The following is a 16,588-nucleotide window of genomic DNA, read 5'->3' on the forward strand; positions in this document are numbered from 1 at the left end:
GCCACTTTTGAGAAATCAGAAATAACGCTGTCCTATTCCTCCAAACAATTTCAATCCAGCGTGTGTAAATAGACAATTTCATTCGCCAGTTTCACTGCATGTTTCTAGTACTGAACTATTTCTATGCTTTCTATTGGGCAGAGGCCTTGCTTATGGAATCTCTTCTCTGGCAACAGCTTCCTTCACCTCAAAATCTCTCCACAGACTGCATTCATCCTTTTTCTGTAATGGCTAAGATTATTATTTTACCTACAAAAATATTTTTTTCCTTCCTATCTTTCCTATAAAAAATATTAAAAATTTCTGACAATCTGCGAACTGACATAATGCCACTATATATTACTGCTTGCAGCCATGTTCCGTGTAGCTTTTTCATCTTAAATTTTGTCACAAGTGCTCCTAAAAGGAAATGTATGATAATATATATTTGCATACTATTCTACTAACTTCTATACAGATAAAGGTTTTTTCTTTGCTACACGTCAATACTAAAAAAACAGGGGGAAAAAAACAAAACACAACCAACCACCACCAACAACAAACAGGGAAAAAAGCAGATAAATGGAGATGCTTAGCAAACAGGCACACAGTAACAGGGATAAATACTTAGGCAACAAGCAATCTGAAAGTAAGTTAAATGTAATGGGTGAAAGATAAAAAAAAAAAAAAAAAAAAAAAAAAGAATAAAAGCCAGATAAATTAACAGAACTGACAACAATCCATAAACAGAAGTAAAGTTATCAAATACCAGATGTTGATTCACAACAAAGTGTTGTTAAGTGATATCCGAAATTTAACCCCCTGGCATAGAAGAACCAAACAGGATTTTTAGGTTCAAAGAAACAATGAATGCAATATGACTTTATGTAAAGCAGATCCAAATAGTGTCATATCCTCCCCCTGATGTATGTAAATAAAAATAAAAACTTGGGAACAATAAAATAAAGGAATCATTACCATCGGTAACTTCCAAGTAGGCTTTTGTTATAATACTTCCTGCAACATTTAATGTCTGGCAGATATAGTACCCAACATCCGACCTCTGGACATTGGTGATGGTGAGGTCACCTGTTTGGGAAACTGAAAATCGGCTGGATGACTGAGGGGGCTGGTATGAGAAAAGAAGGTTCTAGGAAAGAAAGAATGTGTAGGAAAGAAAGTGAAAAAGAAGTGTTAAATACATTCAAATGTCAATATGAATAACTTAAATATATCTAAACAAATTCATCTTTCCACATTATATATGAAATGTTCTGCCCCTCAGATCTTAAGCATGTCTCTACCACAATGTGAATAGTTTTATAGGATAAATTGTTTTTTTTTGGTGATAAAATAGGTGTAGATACGCTCATAAAATTGTGTAAGTCTTTTGGGGTTGCTCTAATACCCTCAGTATTATGTATTATCTAATACCCTCAGTAATGCTGGGCTTTATACAAACTGTAACAAGCAGTAGCAAAGATCTGATATGTACAGATATTCTAATGGTGCAAGCAACCGTGGTGAGCCTGACTAATTTACTTCAACATCTTTTTTTAGACCTTCATTCAGGGCATTCTATTTATTCCACTTCAAATTTTCATTTACTCGCTTGTATTTTAACTTTCAAATTCCCAAGAATGGAACAGTTTTCTAAAAAAAAAAATGCTGTTTAGGTCTCTGTAATCATAGCGTTTGTGTTCTGCAATGAGCCATATATATATATAAGGACATAATTCAGTCCTACACCAGTTTTTGCTTAGACAATTTTGGTATGAAGTACATGGTATTTTACCAGCAATAGTCAAAAGTCAAATGGCAGCCATAATAGTAGTCTGTTATACCACATACTGGTTTCAAATTTCTACCTTTGGCTGAACAATTTATAAATGAGAATACCCAAAATTTACAGAGGCTATTTTTCATCCTTCTATCTTACCTAATTTTATTTTGTATTTCCAAAATTCATCCGAGGGAATGAGACACAAGTTCTGCTGCTTTAGTATTAGCAAACCATACTCACTGACCTTCATCCATTAAAAGTGCAGTAAAAAATAAGCAGGAAAAAATATGTACTAAACAACTATTAGCAAAAAAATCCAGGTCATACAAAAATGTAAATATAATCTATCTATATGCTTTTACAATAAGATATTATCATCTGAATTTGGCCACTACTCTGTTTGCACTTAAACATTTAGACAGACATATTCAACAAAGAACACTTTGTGTCACATCTCTTCTTCAAAAGATGACTCTGAAATAAAACTTACTCTCTTGCTGTGCTATTTTGTGTTTCATTCACTAGCTTTCAGTGTTCTTTACAAAGAAGCTGAAAATAATTTTCCCTCCCATTCAAATAAGGAAGCTAAGAGAAAAAGTGCCCTATTCAGTTATGACCTGGGGCTGACTGACTGACTGGAAAAGTAGATCTTAGTCCCAAGCTAGTGTCCTATCCAGACAGTGATGAAGATCAATATAGCAAACCATTTAGTTCTTCAGAGAGACACACACACCTGGCAAACTAATATCTGCACCACAAAAGCAGAGCCAAACTTCCTGAAAATTTTTGGGGTATTTGGGAATTAAAGAAAACTTCAGCATCAGTCACTTTTTCATCTCTTAAACGTTTCTCTCTGATAGGAGAAAAAGATTTCCATTTCATGGAATGTTTCCACTTGTTTCATAAATTTATTTTTACATTCATGGAGAAAACTTGAGACTAAGCATATAGATATACTTTATAGTATGGCTGACATCTCCTTGAATGCATGTGACATAGAGAAGAAATATCCAGCATCTCCTAGCACTAGAGTTATTTTTCACATCCTAAATACAAGAATGAAGGTGTTTTTCTTTCAACGACATCTCAACATCTCCTCAAGAAAATGCTAAGAAGAATGGACAGAAAGACTGTTTTACCTGACTTCCCTCTCTCCGCCAAAAGATGGCTGGCTGAGGGTTTCCAGTTGCTTCACACTGGAAAGTCACCGTTCTTCCCAGTGCAGCTACCTGATCACGAGGCTTTACAACAAACTGTGGAGGCTCTGAAAGAGGAAAATACCATAAAAAGAAATAAAATTACACTGCTGTCAGAAGACCAAAGCTAGCCTATTTGAAAGGCATGATATAAGTCCTAACTTTAAATGGTGTAAACCAGTGCAGTCAGGTGTCTTTAATAAGGAGGCAGCACAAAGACTCATCAGCTAACAAATCACAGCTTCATCAGCACTCAGATCACCTGTTCTGTTGCTGGACTTCTCAGGTAAAATCCTTACTGTGAATCCATTAATTTTACTAGTCACCAGTTGTACAAGAAAGTAAGTCCCACTAAACAGGACAAGTAGCAATGCAACAGACACCAATGTGACCAAACCTGTTAGATTTTTATTTATTTATTTATTTATAAGATTGATTTTTAAGCATGCATAAAGGTACCAAGTCACCATGGAGAAATCTTTGAGTGACAGGTGACACACTTTGTCAAAGGCTGTAATAAACCCTGTTGAGTAACTATGAATTCAGGTTTACTTGCACAGGAGTAATATATATTTTTTTTTTATTTATGAGAGAAAAAGCTTTTCATTGCTTATAAAAGAGACTTTTGATGTAGTTGGGGTCTCTCAATTTTTTCAGTTTAACTCAAAACCCCCAGAAATACCACTGAATGGTTTAAAATCTTCAATCCAATTACTGAAGAGGAATGAATTTAAAGCAACAGCAGAGCTGAATGTCTTCCTCATTTACATAGACAAGGGCATGTTCAAACAAAATATATATGCAAATGAGGGCAAATTTGAAACATCTGCTCAGCCTAACATTATAAATACTGCCAGCATTGTCCAAACCTTTTGATTTATACAGACTTCAACAACCACTTCATCCAGTAGTAAATAGAATGTCAAAAATTATGTCAGTCACATTAAAAAGAAATCAGGAGAGTTGACAGCATTAGATACGTTGCTGCACAGAACAACAAATCTAGATTGTTTGAGTCTGTTCACTCTCACTCCTTGAAAAATGTGCATTAAATGAAAGGCCATTTACTTAGTGTTTATTCATTTCCAATTCCTTCTGATCATCTGTCCCAAACTAATTATTCTCTTCCTTGTGTTTGGGTTGAGAATAGAGAGGATGTTTTGAATCTGACTTCAATAACTTGTATTTTTTTTTTTTTTCCATTAAAACATTTCTGTATTTAAAAGCTTTTCTTTAAAAAGGGTCTTAATCATGTCATTTAAAGATAATGCTCAATGTGCTTAGTAGAAATCATGTAACTGTGACTTCATATAAAATGAATTAAGAAACAGTAAAAGTCCCTTTTAAAAATTTTACTTTCAGTTTTCATGTAGGCCAATACTTTCAGTTTTCTGCTCTTCTTTGCCTGTGCCTCAGCCCCCTACTGAGCTCATGGTAGAATATACTCTTCCTATCACCCTCCTGCTTTGGGGCAATTTTTAAAGTACAACATATCATTATTTAGTTTTGGATGCAAATGCCACCTTTCCCAGAATTTTCTTAGATAAGGAACTACATGAAGTTAGAGTGCAGTTCACCTACAACTATTAGCAGACTTAAAAACAGTTCTGAAACATTCATTCAACACCTTGGAAGAGGATGTGGGAAGATTTTGACATGATAACATGTTTAATTTAGAATGGAAAGTGGTGCTGTTGGGGGTTTACCACTGGGTTGTAAGGTATGATTGGGAAAATGGAGATGAGTGAAGCACCTTCATTATGCTGTTGGAATTCTAATAACAAGAATAAATTTAGCATACAGTTAAGGCTTGGCTGGTTCTGTACTAGTTTGTGACATAATACCACAGAGAATGGAACCAAGGGTTTCTCAGTTCTTTGCTACTGAATATGATTTGTTAGGTTTAAGATTTCATCGAACTTGAGAATGGATACAGTTATATCAGGATAAAACAGCTGTGACCACTGGAGAAATAGCTGAATGCTTGTGATTCTAATACCTGAACATGATTTTCAGGGACTATTGAATGCCAAAAAAAAGACAGGAAATGTAGTCTCCCAGGTAACCATGGTAGAATTTATAAACTACAGATAGGTACATGCTTCCATGTATTATTCTAAACATGCATTTTACATGTATATTAGTCAAAATACCTGTGTATATTATGCATATTTGTATTATTCTAAATCTACTCCTGTTATAGTAAATAATGAAAATCCCAATAGCTTCAGTGTCAGAAGAACTAAAATAGGGTTAAGAGAAACTTTATTATTAAATTGTCTTCCATGTTTGTATTGTACTAGAAGCATTTTCACCACTTTTTCCTATAAACTTCAGTTTGCTTTCACACCTCGGATCATTCAGACAAGTGGTATGTGATGACTATACCATAAAGGAAGCAGAACCTTTAAAACAAAAATTATTTTATTTTATAGAGCACAATTTCAACTAATGCAGTCATTGAAGCTAGAAAACATCAGGATTTGAGTCATTACATCACGTAAAAACAAAGTTAGCAACCCATTACCTTTCTCTTTGTCATTAAGTTACCCATACTTCATGCAGAATTTATTCTGTGCGATGTGTCTTGTCAATAACAAGTAAAAGATGGGAGCTGACTGGTTGAAGGACATGGAAGGGGATGGATGGAAAGGGGAGATGTTCTCGTCACAGTAATACGATGATTAGAAGATGGCCAATAAAATTTCAACTTACCAGACACAACTAAAAACAAAAACAAAACAAAAAGAAAACATGGAATAAATAAAATTGAATAGACATGAAACAAAGTAAAGAGTAAAGCAAAATTAAATAAATAAATAAAAAAAAAAGGATCCCTGGTAACGATCTTAGAAAGCACATATATATTCTGATATACGAAACAGCTTCAAAATGTTGAACCACATATTTTATATTTTAAAGCTCTATCATGCTGGAAGTAGGCTATAGACTAAACCAGGTAACAGACTAAAATAATGGTTGGGCAAATTGGGTTCTATTCCAAGGCAATTGTCGTTGTGGAACCTTAGGTAAAAACTTTTTATTTTTTTCCCCATATTATTGTTTCTCTGCATGAAGAGTTTTCCATAGTAAAATGAACTTGAAATCTACAGTAAATATCAATTCGCAACACTACTGAAATAGAACAGTGACAGTAACGCTCTTTATAAAGCATAAAAACATTTACTAACAGAAAATACTTCTCTGAGGCTAATAGCTATTACAAAGGCAGTTTACTCAACCTTCAGTAATATGCGGAGGGATTTAGCCCCCACACCATTTTTTTTCCAGTATAGAATTGCTGTATCAAGGTCATAATGATTAGTATTAAATTGCAAATGCAAACTAATCCACAATTAAAATTATATTAAAAAAGATTTTTAATCCTTTTCTTCCCCCCAAAAATCTCAATTTCAGTGAAATACACGAAAGCAGAGATCTACTGCAAAACATTCCGTTTCTCAACAGAAATATTCCAGTGGTAAATTATCTAATAGCACATTGTCCTTCAAACATAGGTGAACATTATTGTAAGTTTGGAAATGACCTGATGAATCCTGGGAGGCGAATTTCACTTACAAAAAAAAGGCATGTTAGAAAGCATTCCAACAATACATCACTAATTGAAAGAACAGATTCAAAATAAAAATGTAAAAATTGTGCATTGCATAATTATATATAGGTTCTGGGGAGAAAAAAAAAGGTGGTTGGTATAAAATAATTACAGTATAATTCCAAATATATATACTTTTCTTAATACATTTTACAAACACCAAGCCCTTTAAGCTTTAAGCTGAGAATAAAACAACTGTTGTTCAGCAGGGTTTGCTTTTATATTGAGTATGTAAGCACCTGCTATACACCATCCTCTGATAGAACACATGGAGGAAACTAATAATATCCAGTCTGCCAAAATTCATTAGGCATGAAAAATACTGGCTTACAGTTCACATAAACAGGGGACTCCAGGTGTATTAAGAAAATGAAGCAGAAGGAGAATCTGACATAATACTTGAATTTGGATCGTGCCAAGAAACTGCAACTGAAAGTGTAAAAACCCGGTCATACAGAGAACTCTGTTTTTATGTTATTAGAGAAATTTTTAAGGAAGCAATTCCAAAAAGAGAAAATCAAAGTGCACAGTTTTCAAAGTTTTGATTTTCAATTTTAGGGAAGTATTCTGAATGTATGTTAGCCTTCTTTAAATGTGTGAGAAAAATAGTGTGCATTATTCTGCTCAGTTGGCAAATCTGTGAATTTTAAGAGGAGTAGCCAATGAATTACATAGAAGAATTCCTGAGAGAAATATGCTTGTCCCCAAGACTGAGCTCCTAGTGACTCTCGATTGTGTATGTTTATATTACACAATAGCCACTCCTTTAAAACGGAAAAGCTCTCTGCTAAACTTGCAATTACATTTTGACCTGCTTTAAAATTAGAAATGCTTCTCCATAAAACACAACTCATATTCTACATGAAGGAGTCTGATAAGAGACATAATGGATTGCAATTCTTGCACAGAGGATTGCACTTTAAATTAGCAATTTTCCACTACTTAATAAATGCCCAAAAGAGAAAAGATAAGCCTTCTTGGTAGCAATGCAAAGCTGCCTGAGCCTTCTACTGAAAGCACACTTGAAATTTTCAAGATAGAAATCTGTCTTGGTTGCTCAATTGCATTTCCACAAATTAAATTAACTTGCAAGTGCTGAATTTCCACTTTTCTTTTAACCAGATGGTTTTGTTATTGTATGTCAAAAATAACCCTGTTGAGCAAATATATTTTTTTGCCCACCTGTAAAAACAGAGGGGATACTGATACATGAAAATAAATCCCTGTAGAAACAGGGCATCACGTTGGTTGCAAACTTGTGTTAAGGGCAAAGGGTGAAGTTTCATACAAAAATTTAAACAGTTCTGTCAGAGGGAAATCATGTGGTTTAAAAGAACAACAATAAAAGCAATAGCTACAACAAAGACCACTTTCTTACTTTTATCTACATACTATTAATATCTAAGGTTCCTAAAACTGAGAAATAAATAGTTTTTACTCTATTAGGGCACATTTTATTTGACAGCACTTACACTCAATTATTAAGTAAATTCATTTTCCATGTGTTTATCATGACTTTTCACATGGTAACTAGGGGGAATAACCTGTTTGTAAAGACAGGAAGGTAGCATGTGAAACCACAAATACCAAAGGAATAATATTTTTGCCTTTCAAATAATTTCCTTGACATATGAGGTTTATCACAGAAGACATGTGTCCAGTCACTGAACAAAAAAACAAAAGAAAAGTGGTTTCCAGACTAGTGACTTTATATTCTAATATCTTATTCTTGCCAGCAATCTTATCATCCTCACTGGGACTATTGGTATAATTAAATCCACTCTCAGGAGTAGGAATTTGCAGTTTTAGGACTCAAACTAGAGACAAGTATAGTTACCAGATGTTAGTGGAGCAACTATTTTATTTGATAGATATCGTATTGGAGGATCATAGGATAATTCAGGTTGGAAGCAGTATCAGGAGGTCTCCAGTACAAACTCCTGCTCAAACAGGGTCAGCTATGGGGTGAGGTCAGGCTGCATAGGGCTTGATCCACTCAGGTTTTGAAAATTTCTAAGGACTGAGAATGAACAAACAATCTGGGCAACCTTCTCCTCTCTTGACTGTCCACCCAGTGAAGAAACTTCTTCTTGTATCCAGTATCAATCTCCCTTGTTTCAACTTACATCACTTGCCTCTTTTCCTCCCAACACAGCCTGGCTCTGTCTTACTGACAACCTCCCTGTAGGTACTGGGAGCTGCTGTTACGTCCAGCACTGAAGCCACCTCTCGTCCAAGCTAAGCAAGAGCTGTTCTCTCAGCCTTTCCTCAAAGGATGTATGTACATATGAGACCACAACATACTGTACATAATGCCTGCATCTTTAAATAACACATTTATTAATTTTTCTCACAGAAGTGAATGCAAATGCTGATCTAGTGTTTCTCTACAATTTATCAGTGCTCCAGTATTAAGTAGCAAATATTAGAGTTGCCTCTGTTTCATAGTCTGACATTGGACAAGCTACAATATTCAAGTATCTCAGTCCCAAAAGCAGTATAGTAATTATCTATCTTAAAAAGAGTAAAGAGACAGAAATTGTCATTCATTTATACTAATAAAGTATTTTTGAGATCTAGGGATTCAAGGTGGTACTTAATTACTAAACAGCGTTTTGTTCTGCATATTAAAAACTCATAAAGTATGACTATTACTATTTATGAATACTTTCTGGATTCTTAGAATACATCTTATAGTTCAGTTGATGCAAGCTAAATACCTTCAATTTAAGCCCAGTGTATTTCATTTTTTATTATTAGAATAAAAAATTTTAAGTCTTCAAGGACTGCTTGACACCCTTATAGCATATAGAAATTAATATAAAGGTAGTGAGACTGTATAATTCTACACAAGACAAATCAAGCAATCCCAATATTCAGGCCAATAATTATAATATAAGATCAAGGTAATAGGCAGTCTTTAGTTTCTGTATAAATGTTTAAGTATATGATTAATCTGTGAAATGGCAGTCACAATGAAATTTAGATTGCTTTCAATTAATTTTGTGATACATTAACCGTAGTTCAAGAAAAAAAATAATTCAGAGGTTGAATATGCCTGTAGAAACAAACTGGTAGGAGATGGGGTGTGATTATGAGCCTACACGCTGGAAGGGACAGCCTGGGGAGCTGGCATTAATGATGCAATTGGCCAAGTAGAGACTAGAGAGTATGAGAGGAGAAACTCCAGAGCTAGCAACAGAGATAGTACAGAGATAGCTATATTATTTGTAATAAAACATTGCCATTTTGGCTGTAACTTTTTTGAATGGCTGAAACTTTTTTGAACTCTCAGATGTTTATAATCTCTACATGAAAAAAATGGCTAAGTACAGAAGATTTGGGTACTGGAGTTATATGCAGGGGAAGTGTTAGTTGGAACAGGTTTAACAAACTGGTCAAACTCCGAGTGGTCACTCCTTAAAATAATAATAATAATAATATATTTTTTTAAGAAGGTCTAATGATCTTTTCCAATTCTTTTCCTAGTTTCAACCAGCACAAAAGCTGCCTACCTCTTCTGTTCATGAATATGTTTCACTGCTAAACTCTGAAATCTAATTAACAACTTTTTACTTTCCAAAAAAGGATTTAAATTCTGGAGGCATTAATATCTGAACAAGGACCACTGAATGCCTTCCTGTAACACACCTACCAGAAAGAGATGTTGCTGTTCTACAAAAGTTATTATTAAGGGAATTAGTTTAAGTCAACGTTTCATTTCCCTTCCAGTGATTTGTTCGCTATTTGTTCTTATCAAATCAATCTGAAGCACCCAATATCCTTCATAAGCAACATTTTTCTGCAGTCATCTGTGAGAAGTATTACTTTCTACACAGTCAAAAGCGAAGGCCAAAATCTCTTGTTCTGAAAAATAATAATAATAATAAATAAATAAATAAATAAATAAATATAAATATATATATATATATATATATATATATATATATATATATATATATATAAATGCTGCCATTCAGCTGTCTCCTGACTACAACCTGTGAAAAACATGGGAAAACATTACCAGATACATTACAAAAGAAACAGGGTATATCCTTTTTCATCCTCACTGGCCTTTGCATTTTCAACTGTCATTTCTTGAGGTCTCTCTCTATATACAAATAGTTTACATTTTCCATATTTTGTGCTAAAATTCACATTCTTAAAAGACCAGACTGGGACACCTTTACTCACCATGAATGCTTACACAGTATATAGCTCCAGGGCATGAAGTGTGATATAGTGCAGTACAAACTTCTGAGGAAAGGTCTAACAGTCTGGCTCCAAGCATGCCACAACCACATATAGTTCAGGGAAAATGTTTACATGTGCTTTTTTGATGTTTCAAATCAAAAGTGAGGACTTGTAATTCCAAACCCTGGCAAGGGAGTGATCATGGTTAATTACATTTATGATGACTGGAAAAATTCTGTTTTGGGTTGTTGATGATATATCAGATAAACACTTCTTCAGTTTATAAGAGCAAGTGACTACTGTAACTTCAAATGAGCAAAGATGAGAAGATGGAAATCAAAATAGACTGGAGAGGAGAAGCAGATGGATTATATTCTATAACAGTGTTATAAGAAAGAGAATTAAATTAAAATAGAAAACTGTTGATCGAGCATTAGGATAAACGATTCTGATACTTGGGATCACCGCAAGTAGTAGTAGAAATCTAGAAACCCAAAACAATGTTTCAGTTTCATGCACTGAACACTTAATAATGGAAGAAATTTCAGTATTAATTAACTGCTGTGTTCCTCAACATATTTCACAACAATTTTTTATTTGTTTCTTTCTTTTTGTTTGTTTATAGTTGACACACATTCTCTCCTCTGTGAGGTGTCAGAACAACAAAGACTTGCCACGTGCTGGGCAGCAACTTGGAAACAGGCTGAGTACAATCTGTGCTTGTCATGAATGTGCCACCATCAGGGTGCTGGTGGACTGCCAGCTGCACTTCTCACCATGCTTACCTGCTGCACTCTGAGCCAGTGGTCGTGAGGCAGCTGCAGTCTGGAAACTGGGCAGCCAGTTTACTCTGATCAGGCAAGCAGAATATATTCTCAGACTCAGCAGGGGACGTGGGCTTCTACCTGCTGGCTTGGTACCCAGAGTAAAAGGGCAGGTGACTCAGGAGATCTAATGTGCGTCAAGGGAAAGTGGTCTCACAAAGAAAAAGACAAGTACTGTTCCTTCCTGCTGACAGTACAAATGCAGCCTTGAAAATGTAATTACACTTCGAGTTAGCACACATACTGGGGAGAGACAGACATGAGGATGTCCATGTAGATTTCTGGTCATTTTGAGATTTAATTTGGGCTGAGAGGTGATTTTTTTTCTTTTCTTCTAAATTCTAATTGATAGGGTTGGGTAGTGAAAACTGGTGCTCTCTCAGCTGTGTCTCAGTTGTGAAATTATATCAATGTTTGCTTGAGAGCAAATCTTCCCTAAAAAACATTTAGAGTCGAGATGAAGAGGGCTACACAAGTAGCCCTCTTGTGTGTTGGGAAGAAACCTACTGCAAAAATCTCTGGGAACAGAACAGTCTGCACAATGTACTCACACAAGATTTTTTGATTTGCAAATGATTTTGCTGATACTAGCTACAAAATCAGAAAGCTTGCAATCTCACCTTTTTCAGGAGTTAATGAAGATTTTTATGATAAAATCAAAAATGTGGAAAGAGACTTTGCAGTGTAGTTTTAAAAGGCAGCACTTCTCAGGTTAATACATGTAATACTCTCAGTTTATAATGTTCATAAACCCTGTAGTCAATGCCTTGGGGTGACAGTGGAAATCTAAAATATGGGGGGTGGAAGACAGAGAGGGAGCGATTTAAGTCCTTCCAGAAGTTCCTCTCCTACCCTCCTCTGTTCCATCCTTGCTCTTGGTCCTCCTAAACCATCTTATAAACTAAATACCATTTAGTGAGCACACTTAGGAGAGGCTTAATTTCATCTATTTAAAAACCAGAGCAATGCAGTGAACTGTGGAGTTCTGTTTCCCAGGCTTTTCTGGAGAATGCTTGTCTTGCCCTCTGTTTAAAAAGCACTGAGGTAATTTTAGGCGCTGCTGCAATCTAAGCAGTCATAGCCACAAATATTTATACTAAAGCCTTTTAAAAGAGTGAAAAAGGATAGATGATTTTTAAGTAAGCTGTGCAGAAGTACAAAAAGAATATGACAGCTGGATACTATTTGAAGAATTCTCAGGAGCACCCTACTGCATTTTTAACTTACAATAAAAGATAGTAGAGCTAAAAAGGAAATGGAATGTAATTTTTTCCCCAGCTGCTTATGATAGCAGTTTTCTTCTTCGAAAGAGGTATTTAAAATCCATAGCAACATTCTTCTAATAAGTAAAAGCTATTTGTGAGAAGTGGCCAAAGCCCCATGATCAATAGATACCAAACACACACTAAAAACGAAAGGACAATAAACCTCCACAGCGAAGTAACTTTTGATCATTATAAATTATTATTATTATTTTACATGCAATACTCACTAAGGAATACTGCCAACTGAAACAGATACTATTTCAAAAGGAATCTAGACTTCTCTTTCTTGTTATAAGGGAGATACTTCCTCACATACAGACAACCCAGGTCTACAAATAGCCCAGTAATACCTGATCTTACTTCATTGATAGTGTTATCTACAAGGTAACTAGGACATATTAACAGATGTTAATTACAGGTAGCAAAAGTTGCAACATTTAAGAACAAATCATCAGATCAAAATAGTCATCAGGTACCAGGGATTTTTAGTGTGAGGCAGATGGAAAGCTGCCTAAAGAAATAAACACAATCTTCAGAAACAAACAAACGAAAAATAAAAACAACACTCAGACTGTTTTTCATACAGTGAGGCAGTGGTTCACCTTTACAAAAAGACTAACACTATCAAAATTACTGGTAGTCTGAAATGAAGTGTTATGGCAGCTGTGATAATCTAGGGATATTAGCAAACAAGTTTTGAGGTTCTGTTTTTATTTAGGTTAGTAACACACTTTAAGGAAAAAAGTCTGACAAGATCTGAGCACACAGTAACTCAAGAGAAAGGTAAGGAATAGGTTTCAGAAAGACTGGGTTGCAGCAGAACTCTTGGGTGACTTGAAATTTCCTCTTTCCTAAAACCCAGGTACCAATGTGCTACCTTAACTGTACCAAAGAAGAGAGCAGCTGTTTCATTTGAGGAAATACAAGTCGTAGGTGGACTATCCTATATGACACTGAAAGATGCAAAGAGAACAAAATCCCCCTCAGAGTTGTGTTTAGAGTGCATTGGATATTTATGAGAACACAGCAAAGCAACCTGATGTCCATCCATCCAGTTTGTTTCCTAACCCTCTCATCCTATTCCATAATCAAATGAAAAAAAAATTAACTTCAAACTTCAGAAATTAATGTGCAGTCATTGGGACAAGAACGACATGCAGTTCTCCCACTAAGAATAATAAGAGCATACTTCATGTTTAGCAGTTTAAGCTGTTTTTTTCTTGCACTGGAAGCTCATGATACTGAGCCTACTAGGTGACACAATTTGCTTGTAAAGACTGCAAGATACTTTATTACTCATATTTATTCTGGAGTGTTATTCAGCACCTAACAATAACCTATTTTAGTGTTCAAACAAAACATAGTTCATAGACACAAACAGTGCCTAAAACAGCTTAGCGAAATAATGTTTGAACACTGCTGTTATAAGTCAGCATTTTTTGTCAAGAACTAATTCACAGAGATGACTGATTTTAATGATGCATGTAATGTAATATAAGTAAGGGAGTGTACTATAATCACTGTATAGTCCTTATGAAAATTACTTACAGGTTAGAAACAAGGCCAGAAAAAGGGTGTTACTTTTTTACAGATGTTTAGCGTAACTTAATAAGGCCTATATTTATTTCAGAATGAGCATACAGCAGAAATACTGTTTAATGAGTAGCCCATGTAAGTTGTTATTCCTTGCACTCTATTTAATTTTACATATAAATCCCCAAACACAACATTTTGCAGTAAAATTCTTCTTTGTCTATTTTAATGGCAAAACTGTTGAAATGTTATCTTTACAACAGCAGTCACACACACACGCCTGATACAGAAACAATTGATTTTTCCTTAGCCATGGGGTTTAGGAAATTGCAGGCACTAGAAAAGAATCTGTGCTACTTTTTAATTGAGTGCTGATTTATTCTACACACATCTACTTTCTTAAATTCTCTGCACTGAGTGATTAAAAGGTGTAATTTTTAAGAATTTTACAGTAAATTAATCTCTTCCTGCAGGAGAAAGCCTCTAGCTTCAACATATCTCTCCAGTAATGTTTCTCCAAATTATTTGGACTCCTTATGCTCTACTTGCTAAGAAACATCTGTCTCAACTTCTTGTTATAAAGTGCTAAATTACAGTAACAGTTCTCTAAAGTTTTTAAGCATTTTTTCCACGTAAGCAATTGTAGTCATTGTTATGAGATACTATGTAAAACAAACAAACAAACAAAAAAACCTCCAGTTAAAAACTTAAAAAACATAGAAGCAGTTGTTTATTGAAATATGTTACATGGATTTAAAGCAACTATAAACCTTTTTCTTTTTAATTTTTGAAATATTTACTGTTTCCTTCTTTCCCTGCATTTCAGAAATGCCTCAGGAATCTTAGTGTTCATCACTCGCATCAGTAGAACAAGCACCTTCAGGGCACTAACCTCTTCTTCAGATAGTTTCCTCATTTCCCTCTGATTAACTTCTAAGATTTATATTCTCTAACCAGAAATAGGTGGCAGTCAAACTCCTCTGATCATTGATAGAAATCTGAAGTACTGTCATAGTTTACAGAAGTCATTAATGGGGAAAGGGCTGTGCCTTTAAGCTACACAAATCACAAGAGATAGCTCCCCTCACTTATCCTGCCAAAAGTTTATTAATTAAAAAAAACAAAAACAAAAAACTGAATTTCATCAATCACTATTATTCCTTTCTCCTTCATGAAATGTAAGACTCAATATTGCTTAAAATCAATACTTTCAAAAGGGAGAAATACTGACCACATAGACAAGTTTAAATTTAAAGATTTAAATCCAAATCCCTGTTTTAAAATTAAAGCATTTAATGATCCAGTGAGGCCTTCACTGCAAAACACACAGTAGCCAACATATACCCCAATGGCATTTTTTTTTAAATCCCATAAAAATTCATATCTTGTCTTTGTTATTTTAATGTTTGTATCTCAGATACCTATAAAGCAATTACATTTACAGCCAACTTATAATGTGTACCAGCAACCTGACACAGTGGAAACATTTACATGGTATCTGACAGATAAAAGAGCAAATCCCATTCCTTTCTATTCAGGGTGGTTTTCCAAGCCCTACCCAGAAGCCTAATCAAATAGATGTCTTCTATGGCCTGCCTTGAAGCTACTTTGCACAAAGAGGGAGGTAAAAGGCAGAGGAAATTCCAGACCTAATGCATGTGCCACCTTTTCTGATTAGAATTCCTTGTCAGTTGACCAGTCCAGCAAAATCCCAGCCAGAAGTCATTTATAGAAAGTTCTTATCACTGTAGGGTGGATACCCCATAGGCAATTTCTGTTATTCCTAACAGTAATGACATCATAAACCAGAACAGCCTTGATATCAAAGAGTACCACTGCAAAATATGAATTTGCCAGAGCTATTTCCACAGGAATTCTTCCTTCTTCCTGCCAAACCAGTAACATTGAATATGCTTAGTGCCTTTGAATGCCAACATTTACAATGCAGTGTTCAGTTACTGCTGCAGCATGCTTGGGTGTGTATTAGACGGGGCACTACAACTAATACTACAAGCTCCTACACAGTCACTTTTTGATGAAAAGGACCTAAAAAGAACACAAAGTTTGACGATTGCCGTTCACTACCAACCTGCTGGTGACCAACCCATAGCCAACATCAGGGGTATTTTGTGGAGACCTGCTCACCTGATGTACTTAACCTCTTCAACTCCTGCTGAGCAACAACGACACTGTCATACATG

The 16,588-nt window shown here is 35.0% G+C and overlaps 1 protein-coding gene across 1 annotated transcript in view; it reads right to left on the minus strand.

Annotated features, from left to right (window-relative positions):
• The window catches only part of ROBO1 (roundabout guidance receptor 1), a gene marked incomplete at both ends in the record, with an annotated part of 540,132 nt that overhangs the window by 67,272 nt on the left and 456,272 nt on the right, over nucleotides 1-16,588 (minus strand). The window contains 2 exons of the mRNA XM_084291939.1: nucleotides 958-1,129; nucleotides 2,902-3,026. Coding sequence (XP_084148065.1) covers nucleotides 958-1,129; nucleotides 2,902-3,026 — 297 coding nt within the window. The remainder of the gene's footprint in view (nucleotides 1-957; nucleotides 1,130-2,901; nucleotides 3,027-16,588) is intronic.

The sequence above is a fragment of the Netta rufina genome (assembly GCF_964035555.1).
Source record: "Netta rufina genome assembly, chromosome: 1".
Taxonomy (NCBI): domain Eukaryota; kingdom Metazoa; phylum Chordata; class Aves; order Anseriformes; family Anatidae; genus Netta; species Netta rufina.